The 19426-nt window shown below is 61.8% G+C and overlaps 1 protein-coding gene across 2 annotated transcripts; it reads right to left on the bottom strand.

The window, feature by feature from the left end:
- Positions 1 to 2724: 2724 nt before the first annotated feature.
- Positions 2725 to 17362, bottom strand: SHMT2 (serine hydroxymethyltransferase 2). 2 transcript variants are annotated; one of them, XM_063179382.1, is made up of 12 exons: positions 17313 to 17362; positions 14996 to 15193; positions 13953 to 14032; positions 12727 to 12927; positions 11224 to 11305; positions 10167 to 10289; positions 9193 to 9332; positions 7009 to 7174; positions 5710 to 5809; positions 4592 to 4747; positions 4087 to 4194; positions 2725 to 3429 (listed from the first exon to the last, which is right to left on the bottom strand). In XM_063179382.1, exons 1-12 carry the CDS (start codon positions 17334 to 17336, stop codon positions 3302 to 3304), a joined length of 1506 nt encoding a protein of 501 aa, XP_063035452.1. In that variant the 5' UTR covers positions 17337 to 17362; the 3' UTR covers positions 2725 to 3301. The 2 variants fall into 2 exon arrangements, with proteins under 2 accessions (XP_063035452.1, XP_063035453.1); XM_063179383.1 differs by lacking the exons at positions 12727 to 12927; positions 13953 to 14032; positions 14996 to 15193; positions 17313 to 17362 and adding an exon at positions 12361 to 12437.
- Between the last annotated feature and the right edge of the window lie 2064 nt (positions 17363 to 19426).

Genomic DNA, 19426 nt, shown 5'->3' with positions numbered 1-19426 from the left:
GAGGGGGGAAGCAGAAAATGGGATCCTTCATGGAATCACGGAGCCCGGGAGCAGCAAATTGGATCCTTTATGGTTTCCCGGAACTTGGGGACAGCTTTGGATCCTTCAGGGTTTCCCAAAACCTGGGGGGGACAGCACTGGATCCTTTATGGTTTCCCAAAGTTTGGGGGCAGCAAACTGGATCTTTTATGGTTTTGTAGGACCTGAGAGGGGACAGCACTGGGTCCTTTGCGTTTTCCCAGAATCTAAGAGCAGCAAACCGGATCCTTTGGGGTTTCCCAAAGTGGGGGGCAGTAAACGGAATCCTTTATGGTTTCTCAGAGCCCAGGGGCACCAAACTGGATCCTTCAGGGTTTCCCAAAACTTGGGGGGACAGCACTGGGTCCTTTATGGAAGTTGGGGGCAGCAGGCTTAATTTTTTTATGGTTTTTCCAGAGCCTGGGGTGGATGGGGGGGCCATCACTGGATCCTTTATGGTTTCCCAGAGTTTGGGGGCAGCAATCTGGATCTTTTATGGTTTTGTAGGACCTGAGAGGGGATAGCACCGGGTCCTTTGGGGTTTCCCAGAATCTAGGAGCAGCAAACTGGATCCTTTGAGGTTTTCCAGAGTTTGGGGGCAGCAAACTGGATCCTTTAGGGTTTCCCAGTTCCTAGGAGCAGCAAATTGAATCTTTTATGGTTTCCCAGGACCTGAGAGGGGATAGCACTGGTTCCTTTGGGGTTTCCCAGAATCCAGGAGCAGCAAACTGGATCCTTTGAGGTTTTCCAGAGCTTGGGGTCAGCAAATTGGATCATTTAGAGTTTTCCCGAGGGGGGAAGCAGAAAATGGGATCCTTGATGGAATCACGGAGCCTGGGAGCAGCAAATTGGATCCCTTATGGTTTCCCAGAACTTGGGGACAGCTTTGGATCCTTCAGGGTTTCCCAAAACCTGGGGGGGACAGCACTGGATCCTTTATGGTTTCCCAAAGTTTGAGGGCAGCAAACTGGATCTTTTATGGTTTTGTAGGACCTGAGAGGGGACAGCACTGGGTCCTTTGCGTTTTCCCAGAATCTAAGAGCAGCAAACCGGATCCTTTGGGGTTTCCCAAAGTGGGGGGCAGTAAACGGAATCCTTTATGGTTTCTCAGAGCCCAGGGGCACCAAACTGGATCCTTCAGGGTTTCCCAAAACTTGGGGGGACAGCACTGGGTCCTTTATGGAAGTTGGGGGCAGCAGGCTTAATTTTTTTATGGTTTTTCCAGAGCCTGGGGTGGATGGGGAGGGGACATCACTGGATCCTTTATGGTTTCCCAGAACTTGGGGACAGCTTTGGGGTTTCCCAAAACCTGGGGGGGAGCAAACTGAATCCTTTATGATTTTCCAGAGCCTGGGGTGGGAAGGGGCAGCAAACTGGATCCTTTAGGGTCTCCCAGTCCCTAGGAGCAGCAAACCGAATCTTTTATGGTTTCCCAGAACTCGGAGGCAGCAAACTGGATCTTTTATGTTTTCCCAGAGCCTTGGGGGGGACATCTCCGGATGTTTTGTGTTTTCCCAGAGCCTGAGCACGGGGGTGTTTGTGTGACCCCCCGCCCCGGGGGACGCTCGCAGCCCTGGCAGCAGCACAGACCCCGCAAAGCCCCCGAGCCCCCCGGGGCCGGTTCCGCTCCCACGGCCCGGGGACCCCTCGCGGCCCCTCCGGGAAGGGAAAGGGAGGGGAGGGGAGGGGAGGGGAGGGGGGTCAGAGAGACACGGGGGGGACGGGCGGGACCCGCGGGGGGGGCGTGACACGGGATGGAGACAGGACACGGGACAGAGCCGGGATAGAGCCCGGGACACGGGCCAGACACGGGATATGGGACAGACACGGGACAGAGCCGGGACATGGGACAGAGCCCGGGACACGGGACAGAGCCGGGACACAGCCCGGGACACGGGCCAGACACGGGATAGGGCCCGGGACACGGGACAGACACGGGATGGAGACGGGACACGGGACAGAGCAGGGATAGAGCCCGGGATGGAGCCCGGGACACAGGACAGACACGGGACAGAGCCGGGATAGAGCCCGGGACACGGGACAGAGCCGGGATAGAGCCCGGGACAGAGCCGGGATAGAGCCGGGGACACGGGACAGAGCCGGGATAGAGCCGGGGACAGGGGACAGACACGGGATAGAGCCCGGGACACGGGACAGACACGGGACAGAGCCGGGATGGAGCCCGGGACACGGGACAGACACGGGACAGAGCCGGGATGGAGCCCGGGACAGAGCCGGGACACGGGAGACGGGACAGACACGGGATGGAGACGGGACACGGGACAGAGCCCGGGACACGGGACAGAGCCGGGATAGAGCCCGGGACAGAGCCCGGGACACGGGACAGACACGGGACAGACACGGGACAGACACGGGACAGACACGGGACAGGGGACATAGCCCGGGACAGAGTCCAGACAGAGCCGGGACAGGGGACAGAGCCCGGTTGGACACGAGGAAAAGGGGGGGCAGGGTCCCCAGGCTGTCCCCCCATTGCACCCCAAATGTCCCAGGGCTCAGCATCACCCCCTGCCCTCAGGATGGGGAAACTGAGGCACCAGAGCCTCGCTGAGGGGTTCTATGGACCCCTCCCCAACATCCCCCTGCCCTCAGAGCCCACGGGGGCAGCACCAGCATGGGGAAACTGAGGCACGAGAGCCTGAGGGACCCCTCCCCAACATCCAGCACAGCCCAAACACCTCCAAATCTCCGCCCCCACTTTTATTAGCGACCCCTCCCCACGGAAAAGTGCAAGATGAGGCTGCAGCAAGCAGCGCCCCCCCACCCAAATGCAGGATTTGGGGGGGGTCTCTGTACCCTAACACTGAGAGTGGGATGGGTGCCCAAGGACGTGGCACACAAAGGTGACAACGGGGGGACAAGAGGACAGGCAGGGGCGGCTCTGAGGGTCTCAGTGCCCCCAACCTGGCAGCAGGGCTGTGCCCCCTCAGTGGCCGCTGAGGGCGGGCATGGGGGTCTCAACAGCACCCCGGTGGCTCCTGGCACTCGGGGGACCCCTCCCCAACATCCAGCACAGCTCCCAAATCTCCGCCCCCACTTTTATTAGCGACCCCTCCCCATAGAAAAGTGCAAGGTGAGGCTGCAGCAAGCCCAGGAAGGTTCTAGGGGGGTCTCTGTACCCCAATACTGAGAGCGGGACGCGCGCACAAAGACGCAGCACCCAAGGGTGGCGAGAGGAGGAAAAGGACAGGCAGGGGTGGCTCTGAGGGTCTCGCTGCCCCCTCCCCAGCGCCCCCAGGCTGGCAGCAGGGCCGTGCCCCCCTCAGTGGTCGCTGAAGCCGGGCATGGGGAAGGCACGGGCGAAGGTCTCCACGCGCTGGCGCAGCTCCTGCAGGCGCTGCTGCGTCCCCGCGTCCTGCAGCAGGAAATTCCTGAAATCCTGGAGCTTACCTGGCGTGGGGAGGGCACAGGTGAGCACCAGGGCAGATCCAGACATGCCACGGGTACCCACAGCACGGCTGGCATCGGCGTGGGGTGAGGGGTTGGGGGGGAAATGGGGAAAATTGGGGGGGAGAAATGGGGGGAAAGAAAGGGGAGGGGAAGAAATGGAAGGAAATGGGGGGATATAAATGGGGGGAAAGGAATGGGGGGAAATGGAGGGGAAATAGGGGAAAAATGAGGAAAAATTGGGGGGAAATGGGGGGAAACAAATGGGGGCAAAAATGGGGGGAAAGAAATAGAAGGAAATGGGGGGAAACAAATGGGGGCAAAAAATGGGGGGAAAGAAATAGAAGGAAATGGGGGGAAACAAATGGGGGAAATAAATGGGGGGGAAATGGAGAGAAATGGGGTGGAAATGGGGAAAAATTGGGGGAAATGGGAGGAAATAAATGGGGGAAATGGGGGGAAATAAGTGGGGGAAGAAATAGGGGAAATAAATGGGGGAAAATAAATGGGGGAAAATATATGTGGGGAAATTGGGGAGGAATAGGAAGGAATGGGGATAAATGGGGAAAATGGGGGGGAAATTGGGGGAAAATTGAGGGGAAATGGGGGGTAATTGGGTGAATGGGGGAGATGGAGGGAAACTGGGGGGAAAGGGCTCACTGGTTTTGCTCTTGACGTCCAAGGCCAGGGCGATGCCCTCATCAATGAACTCCACGACCTTCTGGAAATCCTCCTCACGGAACTGGCGGGAGGTCAGGGCAGGGGCACCTGGGGACAGCGGGGACAGCAGGGACAGAGCCCATCAGGGACAGCAGGGACAGTGGGGACAGCAGCCCCACAAGGGGCTCCCTCAGTCACAGATCCCTCATGGAGGTCCCTGAATCCCAGACCCCCAAGAATCTCCCTCATTCCCAGCCCCACAAGGGGCTCATGGGGTCCCAGCCCCACAAGAAGCTCCCTCATTCCCAGCCCCCCAAGAAGCTCCCTGACCCAAAACCCCCTTCACTGGGGCTCCCCAAATTTGGGGACCAAGATGTCCCCAAATTCTCCCCCTGAGTCCCTGCCCCCCTTTTCCACCAAACCCACCCCCAGATCCCCACTCAGAACCAGCAGGGCTGCTATGGGGTGATGCCCCCCATGCCCCTGGTCAGGCCGTGCCCCTCACCCAGGCGCAGCCCCCCGGGGGTCAGGGCACTCCTGTCCCCTGGGCACGTGTTCTTGTTGGCCGTGATGGACACGAGCTCCAGCACCCGCTCTGCCCGCGCCCCGTCCATGCCCTTGGGCCGCAGGTCCACCAGCACCAGGTGGTTGTCGGTGCCCCCTGGGGAGGGAAGAGAGGGGTGAGGGGTCCCTGAGCGCCCCCAGACCCCTCTGCAGGGCCTGGTGTGCGCTGCTGGTTCTGGCTCAGCCTCACTTCTCTGCCCCCCCAGTCCTCCTGCTGTGCTGAGATTGGGCAGAGCCACTCGGCCCCACCATGGGTCAGCCTTGTCCCCAACCATGGCTCAGCCTTGTCCCCAGCCATGGCTCACCCTTGTCCCCAACCATGGGTCACTCTTGTCCCCCACCACGGCTCAGTCCTGTCCCCAACCACGGCTCAGTCTTGTCCCCCAGCCATGGCTCAGTCTTGTCCCCAACCACGGCTCAGCCTTGTCCCCCATCATGGCTCAGCCTTGTCCCCAACCATGGCTCACTCTTGTCCCCAGCCATGGGTCACTCTTGTCCCCCCACCATGGCTCAGTCCTGTCCCCAACCATGGGTCACTCTTGTCCCCAGCCATGGCTCAGCCTTGTCCCCAACCACGGCTCAGTCTTGTCCCCCACATGGGTCACTCTTGTCCCCAACCATGGCTCAGCCTTGTCCCCCACCATGGCTCAGCCTTGTCCCCAACCATGGGTCACTCTTGTCCCCCACCATGGCTCAGCCTTGTCCCCAACCATGGCTCACCCCTCCCTGACCCCAAAAACAGCAGGACTGGAGCACCAGGGGGCACCTGGTCCCCAAAACTGTGGGGTCAGAGCCTCACCTGACACCAGGGTGTACCAGCAGGACAGACAGACAGACAGACAGACAGACAGACTCACCTGACACCAGGGTGTACCAGCAGGACAGACAGACAGACAGACAGACAGACTCACCTGACACCAGGGTGTACGTGGGACAGACAGACAGACAGACAGACAGACTCACCTGACACCAGGGTGTACCTGGGACAGACAGACAGACAGACTCACCTGACACCAGGGTGTACCTGGGACAGACAGACAGACAGACACACAGACTCACCTGACACCAGGGTGTAGCCCCTCTGCAGCAGTGCCTGTGCCATGGCCTTGGCGTTCCTCAGCACCTGCTGGCAGTACTGCCTGAAGGCCGGGGAGCTGGCCTGGGGACAGGGACACCGTCACCATGGGGACACCCCACAGACACCCCATAGCACAGGGGGACAGGGACACCGTCACCATGGGGGCACCTCAAAACCCCAACAGAACAGGGGACACCATTGGCGTGGGGACACCCCAATAGGACAGGGGGGACACCCCTACAGGATAGAGGGGACACCCCAACACCCCATAAGACAGGAGACACCCCATCAGCATGGGGACACCCAATAGCACAGGGGGACACAGGGGGCACACCCCATAGCACAGGGGGACACCCCACAGACACCCCAACACCCCATAAGTACAGGGGGGACACCCCAACTCCCCACAGCACATGCGGGACCACCCCACAGCACAGGCGACACCCCATAGCACAGGGGACACCCCAACACCCCATCAGACCAGGGGACACCCCATAGCACAGGGGGACACCCCATAGCACAGGGGGACACCCCTACACCCCAGGGGGGACACCCCATAGCACAAGGGGGACACCCCAATACTCCATAGCACAGGGGGGACACCCCATCAGCCTGGGGACACCCCAACACCCCATCAGACCAGGGGACACCCCATAGCACAGGGGACACCCCAACACCCCATCAGACCAGGGGACACCCCATATCACAGGGGGACACCCCAACACCCCAGGGGAAACACCCCATGGCACAAGGGGGACATAGGGGACACCCCACAGCACGGGGGGGACACAGGACACCCCACAGCACAAGGGGGACACCCCAACACCCCATCATGGGGGGACACCCCATCAGCCTGGGGACACCCCATAGAACAGGGGACACCCCACAGCACAGGGGGGACACCCCATCAGGACAGGGGGACACCCCAACACTCCATCGTGGGGGGACACCCCATCAGCCTGGGGACACCCCAACAGGACAGGGACACCCCATAGCACAGGGGACACAGGGGGGACACTCCATCACCACAGGGGGTTCAGCCCATAGCACAGGGGGACACCCCATCAGGACAGGGGACACAGGGGGGACACTCCATCACCACAGGGGGTTCAGCCCATAGCACAGGGGGACACCCCATAAGTACAGGGGACACCCCACAGCACAGGGGACACCCCAAGAGGACAGGGGGGGCACAGGACAGCCTACAGCCGAGGGGGGACACCCCAACAGCCCACCCCAAACACAGGGGGCACACAGGACACCCCGTCCCCAGCCCAGACCTGTTTGAGGGCCACGGCCACGGCAGCGATGGCGTGGTTGTGGGGTCCCCCCTGCAGCGAGGGGAACACGGAGAAGTTGATCCTGTCCTCCAGGTCGTAGAGCGTCTCCTTGCCCGTCTTCTTATCCACGGAGCGCACGCCCTTGCGGTAGAAGATCAGCCCTGACCTGGTGGCAAGGGGACACTGTCACCTCTGCTGCCCGTGGGGACGTTCAAGGGGCTCCTTCGTTCCCAGACCACCAAGGGGCTCAGAGCGTCCCAAACCCCCATGGGGGTCCCTCAGTCCCAGCCCCCCAAAGGGGGTCCCTCAATCCCAGCCCCTCACTGGGGCTCTTTCATTCCCAAAGAGCTCACAGGGTCTCAGCCCCACAAGGGGGTCCCTGGGTCCCAGCCCCCCAAAAGGCTCCCTCATTGCAGCCCCACAAGGGGCTCCTTCAGTGCCAGCCCCCCAAAGGGGTTCCTTCAGTCCCAGCCCCATAAGGGGGTCCCTCATTCCCAGCCCCCAAAGGGCTCACAGGCTCCCAGCCCCCCAAGAAGCTCCTTCATTTCCCACCCCCAAGGGGGACCCCACATTCCCAGCCCCCCAAAGGGGTTCCTTCAGTGCCAGCCCCATAAGGGGGTCCCTCATTCCCAGACCCCAAAGAGCTCAAAGGCTCCCAGACCCCCAAGAAGCTCCTTCATTCCCCACCCCCAAGGGGGACCCCACATTCCCAGCCCCCCAAGGGACTCCCTGAGCCCCAGCCCCCCAAAGGGGTTCCTTCATTCCCAGCCCCCCAAAGGGGTTCCTTCATTCCCAGCCCCCCAAGGGGCTCCTTCATTCCCAGCCCCATAAGGGGGTCCCTCATTCCCAGACCCTAAAGAGCTCACAGGGTCCCAGCCCCCCCAAGAAGCTCCTTCATTCCCCACCCCCAAGGGGGACCCCACATTCCCAGCCCCCCAAAGGGGGATCCCACATTCCCAGCCCCCCAAAGGGGATCCCACATTCCCAGCCCCACAAGGAGCTCACAGGGTCACAGATCCCCAAGGAGCTCCTTCAGTCTCAGCCCCACAAGGAGCTCATGGGCTCCCAGCCCCACAAAGGGCTCCCTGAGCCCCAGACCCCCATGGTGGTCCCTGAATCCCAGCCCCCCAAGGGGGCCCCTCATTCTCCACCCCCAAAAGGGCTCACAGGATCCCAGCCTGGGTGGGCACTTTGGGGTCCCCTTGGGGTGCACCTGGGGCTCTTTGGGGTCCCAGCCCCCCAAGAAGGTCCCTCATTCCCCATTCCCCAAGGGGGTCCCTCATTCCCAGCCCCACAAGGGGCTCACAGGGTCCCAGCCTGGGGCACTTTGGGGTCCCCTTGGGGTGCACCTGGGGCTCCCTGGGGTCCCAGATCCCCAAGGGGCTCCCTCAGTCCCAACCCCTCAAGAAGCTCTTGGGGTCCCAGTCCTTTAAGGGGCTCACAGGCTCCCAGACCCCCCAAAAGCTCCCGGAGTCCCAGCCCCCCAAGAAGGCCCTTCAGTCCCAGCCCCACAAGAAGCTCCCAGAGTCTCAACCCCCCAAAGGGCTCCCTCATTCCCCACTCCCCAAGGGGGTCCCTCATTCCCAGCCCCACAAGGGGCTCACAGGGTCCCAGCCTCCCAAGGGGGTCCTTCAGTCCCAGCCCCCCAAGGGGGTCACAGGGTCCCAGCCTGGAGCACCTTGGGGTCCCCTTGGGGTGCACCTGGAGCTCCCTGGGGCTCCTTGGGGTCTCAGCCCCCCAAGGGACTCCCTGAATCCCCCAATCCCAGCTCCCCAAGGGGCTCCTTCAGTCCCAGTCCCCCAGGGGCTCACAGGTCCCAGACCCCCAAGGATCCCCCTCATTCCCAGCCCCTCAAATGGCTCCTTCAGTCCCAGCCCCACAAGGAGCTCACAGGGTCCCACCTTGGGATCCCCTTGGGGTGCACCTGGGGCTCCCTGGGTCCCAGCCCCACAAGGAGCTCCTTCAGTCCCAACCTCCCAAGGGGGTCCCTGAATCCCTCATTCCCAGCTCCCCAAGGGGCTCGCAGCCCCACAAGGGGGTCCCTCATTCCCAGCCCCCCAAGAAGCTCCTCAATTCCCATGGTGCTCCCTCATTCCCAGCCCCCCGAGGATCTCCCTGATTCCCAGCCCCCCCAAGGGGCTCTCGGGGTCCCACCCCCTCCCATGGGGGTCCCGGTGGTCCCACCTGGCCCCCCTCAGTGTCTTGTGCGTGGTGCTGGTGACGACGTCCGCGTGCTCGAAGGGGGACGGGATCACCTTGGCGGCCACCAGCCCGCTGATGTGGGCCATGTCTGCCAGCAGGTAGGCCTTGACCTCGTCACACACCTGGGGGGGGACACCCACAGGGGTCACCTGCTGTCCCCAGAACCTCCCAAAGCCCCCCTGAGCCCCCCAGAGGCCCCCACGACCCCCTGAGCCCCCCACGACCCCTCCTCACCCTCCTGATGCGGGCGTAGTCGATGAGGCGGGAGACACCCACCAGAGACACCCATTGGGGACACTCACCTGGGGACACCCACCTGGGGTCACCCACCAGGGTCACCTGCTGTCCCCAAAGCCCTCCTGAGCCCCCCAGAGCCCCCAGGACCCCTCCTCACCCTCCTGACGCGGGCATAGTCGATGAGGCGGGAGACACCCACCAGAGACACCCATTGGGGACACCCACCTGGGGACACCCACCTGGGGACACCCACCTGGGGACACCCACCAGGGTCACCTGCTGTCCCCAAAGCCCCCCTGAGCCCCCCAGGACCCCCCTGAGCCCCCCAGAGCCCCCCAGAGCCCTCCTCACCCTCCTGACGCGGGTGCAGTCGATGAGGCGGGAGACACCCACCAGAGACACCCATTGGGGACACTCACCTGGGGACACCCACCTGGGGACACCCACCAGGGTCACCTGCTGTCCCCAAAGCCCCCCTGAGCCCCCCAGGACCCCCCAGGACCCCTCCTCACCCTCCTGATGCGGGCGTAGTCGATGAGGCGGGAGACACCCACCAGGGACACCCACCTGGGGACACCCACCTGGGGACACCCACCTGGGGACACCCACCAGGGACACCCACCTGGGGACACTCACCTGGGGACACCCACCTGGGGACACCCACCAGGGTCACCTGCTGTCCCCAAAGCCCCCCTGAGCCCCCCAGGACCCCTCCTCACCCTCCTGATGCGGGCGTAGTCGATGAGGCGGGCGTAGGCGCTGGTGCCCGCGATGATCAGGCGGGGACGGAACAGACGCGCCGTCACCTCCAGCTGGGCGTAGTCAATGAGGCCTGTGGCGGGCTGGGACGGACAGACGGACAGGTCAGACAGTCCAGGGAGGGACAGACGGACAGACAGACTGACCGAGTGGTCGGTGAGCCCAGGGACAGATAGACAGATGGGTCAGTGCAGGGATAGCCGCGCGGTCGCCTCCAGCTGGGCGTAGTCAATGAGGCCTGTGGCGGGCTGGGACGGACAGACGGACGGACAGACAGGTCAGACAGACGAGGGAGGGACAGACAGGTCAGAGAGACCACGGATGGACAGGTCAGTCAGTCCAAGGACAGATAGACAGATAGGTCAGTCAGCCCAGGGATAGACAGACAGGTCAGACAGACCAGGGAGGGACAGACGGGTCAGTCAGAGCCCACGGACAGACAGACACATTGGTCAGTCAGTTCTGGGATAGACAGATAGACAGACAGACAGGTCAGTCAGCCCAGGGACAGACAGACAGGTTAGTCGGTCCAAGGAGGGACAGACAGGTCAGTCAGCCCGGGATGGATGGACAGACAGACGGGTCAGTCAGAGCCCAAGGACAGACAGACACATTGGTCAGTCAGTTCTGGGATAGACAGATAGACTGACAGACAGGTCAGTCAGCCCAGGGACAGAGAGACAGGTTAGTCAGTCCAGCGACAGACAGACACACACATTGGTCAGTCAAGGAACAGGCAAACGGGTCAGTCAGTGAAGGGATGGACAGACAGACAGATTGGTCAGTGCAAGGACAGACAGAGAGGTCAGTCAGTCCAGGGACAGACAAACAGACAGACAGATCAGTCAGCCCAAGGACAGACAGACAGGTCAATCAGCCCAGGGAGAGACAGACAGGTTAGTCACTCCGGGGATGGACAGACAGAGAGACAGGTCAGTCAGCCCAGGGACAGACAGACAGACAGACAGGTCACCCTGGTGACACTCTCCCCAGACCCCCACTTTGTCCCCAGCTCACATCCAGCTTGTAGGGCATGGACTCGAAGAAGATGGAGGTGGCCGAGATCCGCTTGGTGTCCGTCATGTAACCGTGGGTGAGGCTGGGAAGGGAACGGGGATAAAATAAATAGGGGAAAAATGGGGATAAAACTGGGGATAAAATCATGGGATAAAATGAGGATAACACGGGAGAAATGGGGATAATATGGGGGAAAAATGGGGGGAAAATGCAGAAAAATGGGGGGAAGTGGGGGGAAAACAATGGGATATTCAGGGCAGTTGGAAAGAAAGGCTGGGCCTGGGAAAATATTAGGGTAGGCCCTGGGAAGATGTTCCATCAATTCCCAACTCCCCCCAATTCCCCGTTCCCCATGTACATCCCAATTCCCCCAATCCTCAATTCCCCAATCCCCAAACCCCCAATCCTCAATTCCCCAATCCCCCATTCCCCCAATTCCCAACTCCCAATCCCCAATCCCCCCAGGCCCCACGCACTGAGCCCCATCGGGCAGGTCCAATTTCCCAATTCTCCAATTCCCAATCCCCAATCCTCAATCCTCAATCCCCAATTCCCCCAATCCCCATTCTCCCAACTCCCAATCCCCAATCTCCAATCCTCAATCCTTAATCCCCCAATTCCCAATCCCTCAATTCCCCATGTACTGTCCCTACATCCCATTTCCCCAGTTCCCAATTCCCAATTTCCCAGTTCCTCAATTCCCAATCCCCAAGTCCCAACATCCCAATTCCCAATCCCAAATTCCCCAATTCCCAATCCCTCAATTCCCAATCCCCCATTCCCCAACTCCCAATCCCCCCCAATCCCCATGTACTGGCCCTACATCGCAATTCCCCAATCCCAAACTCCCCAATCCCCAAATCCTCACATACTGGCCCTACATCCCAAACTCCCAATCCCCAAATCCCCAATCCCCAACCCCAAAACCCCCCAAATCCCCCCTTACTGTCCCCTGTCGGGCAGGTCCAGCCCCATCAGGCGCTCGTGGGGCTGCAGCAGGGCCGTGTAGGCCGCCAGGTTGGGCAGGTCCAATTCCCAACCCCCAAATCCCCAACCCCAATCCCCAAATCCCCAAATCCCCATGTACTGGTCCTATATCCCAAATCCCCAAATCTCCAGCCCCAAATCCCCCCTTACTGTCCCCCGTCGGGCAGGTCCAGCCCCATCAGGCGCTCGTGGGGCTGCAGCAGGGCCGTGTAGGCCGCCAGGTTGGGCAGGTCCAATTCCCCAATTCCCAACCCCCAAATCCCAAACCCCAATCCCCAAATCCCCATGTACTGGTCCTATATCCCAAATCCCCAAATCTCCAGCCCCAAATCCCCCCTTACTGTCCCCCGTCGGGCAGGTCCAGCCCCATCAGACGCTCGTGGGGCTGCAGCAGGGCCGTGTAGGCCGCCAGGTTGGGCAGATCCAATTCCCAATCCCCAAATCCCCAACCCCAATCCCCAAATCCCCATGTACTGGTCCTATATCCCAAATCTCCAGCCCCAAATCCCCCCTTACTGTCCCCCGTCGGGCAGGTCCAGCCCCATCAGGCGCTCGTGGGGCTGCAGCAGGGCCGTGTAGGCCGCCAGGTTGGCCGGGGAGCCCGAGTAGGGCTGGACATTGACACCCCAGCGTGCAGGGTCCAGGTCAAACGCCTCCAGAGCCCTCTGCTCGCACAGCAGCTCGATCTGGTCCACCACCTCGGCACCCCCGTAGTACCTGGGGACAGCACAGGGTCATCATTGCCACCATGACCCCATGGGAGTGACCTGATCCACCACCTTGACACCACCACAGTGCCTGGGGACAGCACAGGGTCACCATTGCCACCCTGACCCCATGGGAGTGACCTGATCCACCACCTCGGCACCCCCATGGTACATGGGGACAGCACAGGGTCACCAGGGGGTCCCCACTTGTTGCGTTGTGATTTCAGGGTTTACCTCAGAACCTCGGGTCCCTCCCCTGATCATTCCCTGCCACGTGTGTCAGACACCTCTCCCTTCCCCTCCCAGCACTGTCTGTCAGTCCTGGCATTCCAGAATTGGCAGATCCAAAGGATGCCCTCTACCCCTGGGGGACATTGGGCCATCCAGGTGTCCTTTGTCCCTTTGTCCCTCCCCTCCTGTACCTGGTTGGTGGCTCCCTACCCCTTCCCTCCCCCTCTCCCTGGGGTTAAAAGGAACAACAACCACGGAATTGGGGAGTTCTGCTGGAGCTGTTGCTGCATTCAGAGTGGGCCACAACAAAGCTCTGGATCCAAACCCTCCATCAGAACTCAACTCCTTTCCTTCACCATGGCCTTAAAGCTTCTCCAGTGGAGAAAAACCTGAGCTCCTGCACGCCTGGACTCGTCTCCAAGGGCTCAGCTGCAGCATCCAGCCAGCCAAAAGTGTTTTTGGGGTGAAATCACCACAGTTGCTGCCTTTTGGTTCAGCACCAAGGGCCAGACAAGCTCAGGCACGTCCTGTCCAGCAACATTGGTAATATTCCAATACCCACTGCCAGCCTGACCCCACAGGAGTGATCTGATCCACCACCTTGGCACCCCCATAGTTCCTGGGGACACCAGGGGGTCACTGTGATATGTTCTGACAACTCCTCTTTGCCCAAGGTGGATCTGTTGAGGCCTCTTAATAAATCCCCATTTATTCCTTAGCTCAGTTCCAGGTCAGCCCTCACAAGGCATCACCCCTGGGGAGCCCCCAGCCCGTCCCTGAACCCCAACCCACTCCCCACTTCACCTCTTCCCAGGATAGCCCTCTGAGTATTTGTTGTTCAGGCAGGAGCCCAGGGCCTCCAGAGCTGCCCGGCTGCAGAAATTCTGGGTGGGGGGAAAAAAATGGATGGGAATCAGAGCAGGCAAACCCCCAAAAACAGGGGGCACCCCAAGTATGAGCCCACCCTATGGGCAGGGAACCAAGGCTGGGGACTTTGGGATGGACAGGGGGGACACACACAACACCAGGATGGGGGTGAGGAGGAGGATGGGATGGAATTGAGACCCGCAGGGATGATGGAGGGTGGAGGAAGGGGCACACAGGGGGCACTGGGACCCTCCCAGCGGGGACAGGGATGGGAATCAGAGCAGCCAAACCCCAAAAACAGGGGGTACCCCAAGCTGAGCCCACCCTGTGGAGGGACCAAGGCTGGTGGTGGTGGCTGTCACAGCCCTGGGGACTTTGGGATGGACAGGGGGGTTTGGGGGGGGGGGACACACAACACCAGGATGGGGGTCCTGCTGATCAGCCAGGGGTGAAGAGGAGGATGGGATGGAACTGAGACCCCCAGGGATGATGGAGGTTGGGGAAGGGGCACACAGGGGGAGAACAGGGGCACCAGGATCCCCCCAACTGGGGACTGGGACAGGGATGGGAATCGGAGCAGCCAAACCCCCCTAAACAGGGGGTACCCCAAGCACAACCCCAACCCTTTCACACCGTCCCAACCCTACCCACCCCTTCCCAAGCCCCCCGAGCCCACCCTCACCCCTTTCTAATCCCCTCAAGCCCCCAAACCCCTGCCCAACCTCTTTCCCAACCCCTCCAGGCCCAACCCCACCCCTTCCCAAGCCCCTCAAGTCCCACCTTGACCCCTTCCCAAGCCTCCCAAATCAAACTCAACCCAACCCAAACCCTTCCCAACCCCTCCGGGCCTGACCCCAACTCTTCCCAAGCCCCCCAAGTCCCACCTTCACCCCCTCCCAAGCCTCCCAAACCAAACCAAACCAAACCCAACCCAAACCCTCCGGGCCTGACCCCACCCCTCCCCACGCCCCCAGCCCCACCTCGGAGGCGATGAGCTCCAGCCCCCGGCACTGCCGATCCTTCTCCTTCTGCAGGAGGCTCCAGAGCTCGGGGTCGCTCTGGGCCAGGCTCTCCTGGCCCGTCCAGCCCGGGCAGTGCCCGGGGGCAGCGGTGGCGGCGGCTCCGTGCTGTGCCCGCAGGGTGCCCGTGCCCAGCCGGGACCCCCAGCGCTGCAGGGTCTGCACCAAATGGGGAGGGGGACACGGTGTGAGACCCCCTGGGACCCTCAGGATGGAAATGGGGAGGGGGGACACGGTGTGAGACCCCCTGGGACCCTCAGGATGGAAATGGGGAGGGGGGACACGGTGTGAGACCCCCTGGGACCCTCAGAATGGAAATGGGGAGGGGGACACGGTGTGAGACCCCCCTGGGACCCTCAGGATGGAAATGGGGAGGGGGGACACGGTGTGAGACCCCCTGGGACCCTCAGGATGGAAATGGGGAGGGGGACACGGTGTGAGACCCCCTGGGACCCTCAGGATGGAAATGGGGAGGAGGACACGGTGTGAGACCCCCCTGGGACCCTCAGAATGGAAATGGGGAGGGGGACAAGGTGTGAGACCCCCTGGGACCCTCAGAATGGAAATGGGGAGGGGGACACGGTGTGAGACCCCCTGGGACCCTCAGGATGGAAATGGGGAGGGGGGACACGGTGTGAGACCCCCTGGGACCCTCAGGATGGAAATGGGGAGGGGGGACACGGTGTGAGACCCCCTGGGACCCTCAGAAATGGAAATGGGGAGGGGGGACACGGTGTGAGACCCCCTGGGACCCTCAGGATGGAAATGGGGAGGGGGGACACGGTGTGAGACCCCCCTGGGACCCTCAGGATGGAAATGGGGAGGGGGGACACGGTGTGAGACCCCCTGGGACCCTCAGGATGGAAATGGGGAGGGGGGACAAGGTGTGAGACCCCCTGGGACCCTCAGGATGGAAATGGGGAGGGGGGACACGGTGTGAGACCCCCCTGGGACCCTCAGGATGGAAATGGGGAGGGGGGACACGGTGTGAGACCCCCCCTGGGACCCTCAGAATGGAAATGGGGAGGGGGGACACGGTGTGAGACCCCCTGGGACCCTCAGGATGGAAATGGGGAGGGGGGACACGGTGTGAGACCCCCTGGGACCCTCAGGATGGAAATGGGGAGGGGGGACACGGTGTGAGACCCCCTGGGACCCTCAGGATGGAAATGGGGAGGGGGGACACGGTGTGAGACCCCCAGCGCTGCAGGGTCTGCACGAAATGGGGAGGGGGGACATGGGGCACATGGGGACCCCAAGGACCCCACAAGGCACATGGGGAACCCCCCCCATACCCATCCCCGGTGCCCCCCGGTGCCCCCCGGTGCTCGGGACCCCCCCGTGCCCACCGCCGGTGCCCCCGGTTCGGTTCCCGGGTGATGTAACCGCGGCCGCCCCATTGCATCACCCGCGGGCACCGGGCAGGGGCCAAGGCCGGGGGTGGCGGGGCCGGGACCGGCCCCGGGGACTTTGGGACCGACACAAAGTCCGTGAGGGGCGGGGGAAGGCACGCGGTACCGGGATGGGGGGGGTCCCGTTACCGGGATGGGGGTCCCGGTGCTCAGAGGGGAGGAAGAGGAGCGGGATGGAATTGAGACCCTCCCGGAACGAAGGGGCACACTGAGGGGGAACGGGGGGTACCGGGACAACCCCCGCCGGTAACGGGGAGCGGGACCCCCCCACACCGGGGACCGGGACCCGTTTGGGGTTTGGGCTGCCCGTGCACCGGGGGACCCCGGTGCGTGTCCCCCCAACCGTGTACCGGATACCGGGACTGTCCCGCCGTGTACCGGGACCCCTGTGAGCACCGAGAGCCACCGGGAACGGGACCCGGGACCCGTTTGAGGTCCGGGACTCTCCCTCCGGTAACCGGGACTTTCTGCGCAGCGGGAGCCGCCGGGGGATGCGGGAACCGGGGATCTTCACTGGGAACCGGGATCCGAGCCGGGGTTCATTACCGGGGGTCCTCACCGGGGATCCTTACCGGGGATCATTACCGGGAACCCTTACCGGGAACCGGGGATCATTACCGGGGATTATTACCATGATCCCTACCGGGAACCGGGGATCCTTACCGGGAACTGGGGATTCCTTACCAGGATCCTTACCGGGAACTGGGGATCGTTACCGGGGATCATTACCGTGAACCCTTACCGGGGATCTTTACCGGGAACCCTTACCGGGGACCAGGGATCCTTACCGGGGATCATTACCGGGATCCATCCCGGTAACCGGGCCTCCCCCCTCACCCCGGCCCGGTTCCCGTTCCCGTTCTCACCGTGCCCAGCCGGAGCGGCCACATCTCGCCCAGCGCCGCACGTGGGTCCGGCCGGGTCCCGGTTCCCGGTGCCGGTGCCGGTCCCGGCCCCCGCCTGGCCCCGCCCCCAGGCGCGCGCTGCCGGGAGGGCGGAGCCACCGGGGCCGCGGGGGCCGACGGGAAAGGGGAGGGGCGAGACCTCCCCCACCCCCCCCCGAAACCGGGGGTCAGCCCGGTCCCTGCACCCCCACCCCCGAATTTTGGGGTCCCCCATCTTTGCACCCCCCCATCCCCAATTTTGGGGTCCCTGCTCCCCCATCCCAAATTTTGGGGTCCCTATCCCTAATTTTGGGTCCCTGCACCCCCATCCCAAATTTTGGGGTCCCCATCCCAAATTTTGGGGTCTCTATCCCTAATTTTGGGGTCCCTGCACCCCCATCCCAAATTTTGGGGTCCCCATCCCAAATTTTGGGGTCCCTATCCCCAATTTTGGGGTCCCTGCACCCCATCCCAAATTTTGGGGTCCCTATCCCTAATTTTGGGGTCCCTGCACCCCCATCCCAAATTTTGGGGTCCCCATCCCGAATTTTGGGCCCCGATCCCTGCACTCCCCATCCCGAATCTTGGGGTCCTTTCACCCCCCATCCCGAATTTTGGGGTCCCCCACCCTTAATTTTGGGGTCCTCCATCCCCAATTTTGGGGTCCCCCGTCCTTCCACCTTCCCTATCCCTAACTTTGGGGTCCCCCATCCCGAATTTTGGTCCCCGATCCCTGCACTCCCATCTCGAATTTTAGAGTCCCCCATCTTTGCACCCCCCTATCTCTAATTTTGGGGTCCCCCATCCCTAATTCTGGGGTCCCCCTTCTTTCCACCCCCCATCCCTAATTTTGGGGTCCCCCTTCTTTTCACCCCCCATCTCTAATTTTGGGGTCCCCCTTCTTTCCACCCCCATCCCTAATTTTGGGGTCCCCCTTCTTTCCACCCCCCATCCCTAATTTTGGGGTCCCCCTTCTTTCCACCCCCCATCCCTAATTCTGGGGTCCCCCGTCTTTCCACCCCCCACCCCTAATTTTGGGATCCCTCAACATTCCACCCCCATATCCCTAATTTTGGGGTCCCCCCATCCTTGCACCTCCATTCCTAATTTTGGGATTTTGCGCCCCCCATCCTTAATTTTGGGGTCCTTGTACCCCCCATCCCCAATTTTGGGGTCCTTCCACCCCCCATCCCCAATTTTAGCGTCCCCATCCTTGCACCCCCCTTCCCCAATTTTGGGGTCCCCATCCCGAGTTTTGGGGTCCTTTCACCTCCATCCCTAATTTTGGGGTCCCCCATCCCTGCACCCCTATCCCTAATTTTGGGATCCTCGCACACCCCATCCCTAATTTTGGGGTCCCCCATTCTTGCACTCCACATCCTTAATTTTAGGGTCCCCCACCCCGAATTTTGAGGTCCCCCCATTCATGGCAGGACCCACAAACTCCCTTTTCATTTCCCAGCCTTTTTTTTTTTTTCTTTATTTTCCTCTTTTTTTCCATTTTCATTTTCTGTACAAAAAAAAAAAAACAAACCCCAAAACCCCCAAAAAGATGCAGAAGAAGCCCCCGAGAGGAGGGGGCACAAGGACTGAGACCCCCCCCAAAAAGCACCCACATGTGCCCCCCCCTGTGCCCCCCTAAAGGTGGCATCGCCCCCCAGTGCCCCCCAAGCATGGGGGGGTTCCCCGAAGCTGAATTTGGGGAGACCTCGATGGGTGGGGAGGGGTCTCAGTGGTTTGGGGGGGGGGGGGTCGGGACCCCCAGCACCAGTTGTACCCAATGAGGGGGGGGCAGGAGTGGAGTTTTGGGGGGTGGGGAGGGGTCTCAAGGGGTTTTTGGGGGGTCTCAAGGGGTTTTTGGGGGGGTCTCAAGGGGTTTTGGAGAGTGGGGAGGGGTCTCAAGGGGTTTTTGGGGGTCCGGGATTTCCCAGTGTTGCAGTGATGGGGTGTCGGTGGGGGAAGGGGCTGGGACCACCCCCAAAACAAGGTGTACCCCAATGATGGGGTCTCAATGGGGGACCCCAAAAAAATGTGTACCCCAATGATGGGGTCTCTGGGGTGGAAGAGACCCCCCCAAAAAAAGGTGTACCCCAATG

The sequence above is a fragment of the Melospiza melodia genome, chromosome 31, assembly GCF_035770615.1.
Source record: "Melospiza melodia melodia isolate bMelMel2 chromosome 31, bMelMel2.pri, whole genome shotgun sequence".
Lineage (NCBI taxonomy): Eukaryota > Metazoa > Chordata > Aves > Passeriformes > Passerellidae > Melospiza > Melospiza melodia.
Note: the sequence above shows the minus strand (reverse complement) of the source record. Positions and strands in the feature narration are given on the sequence as shown.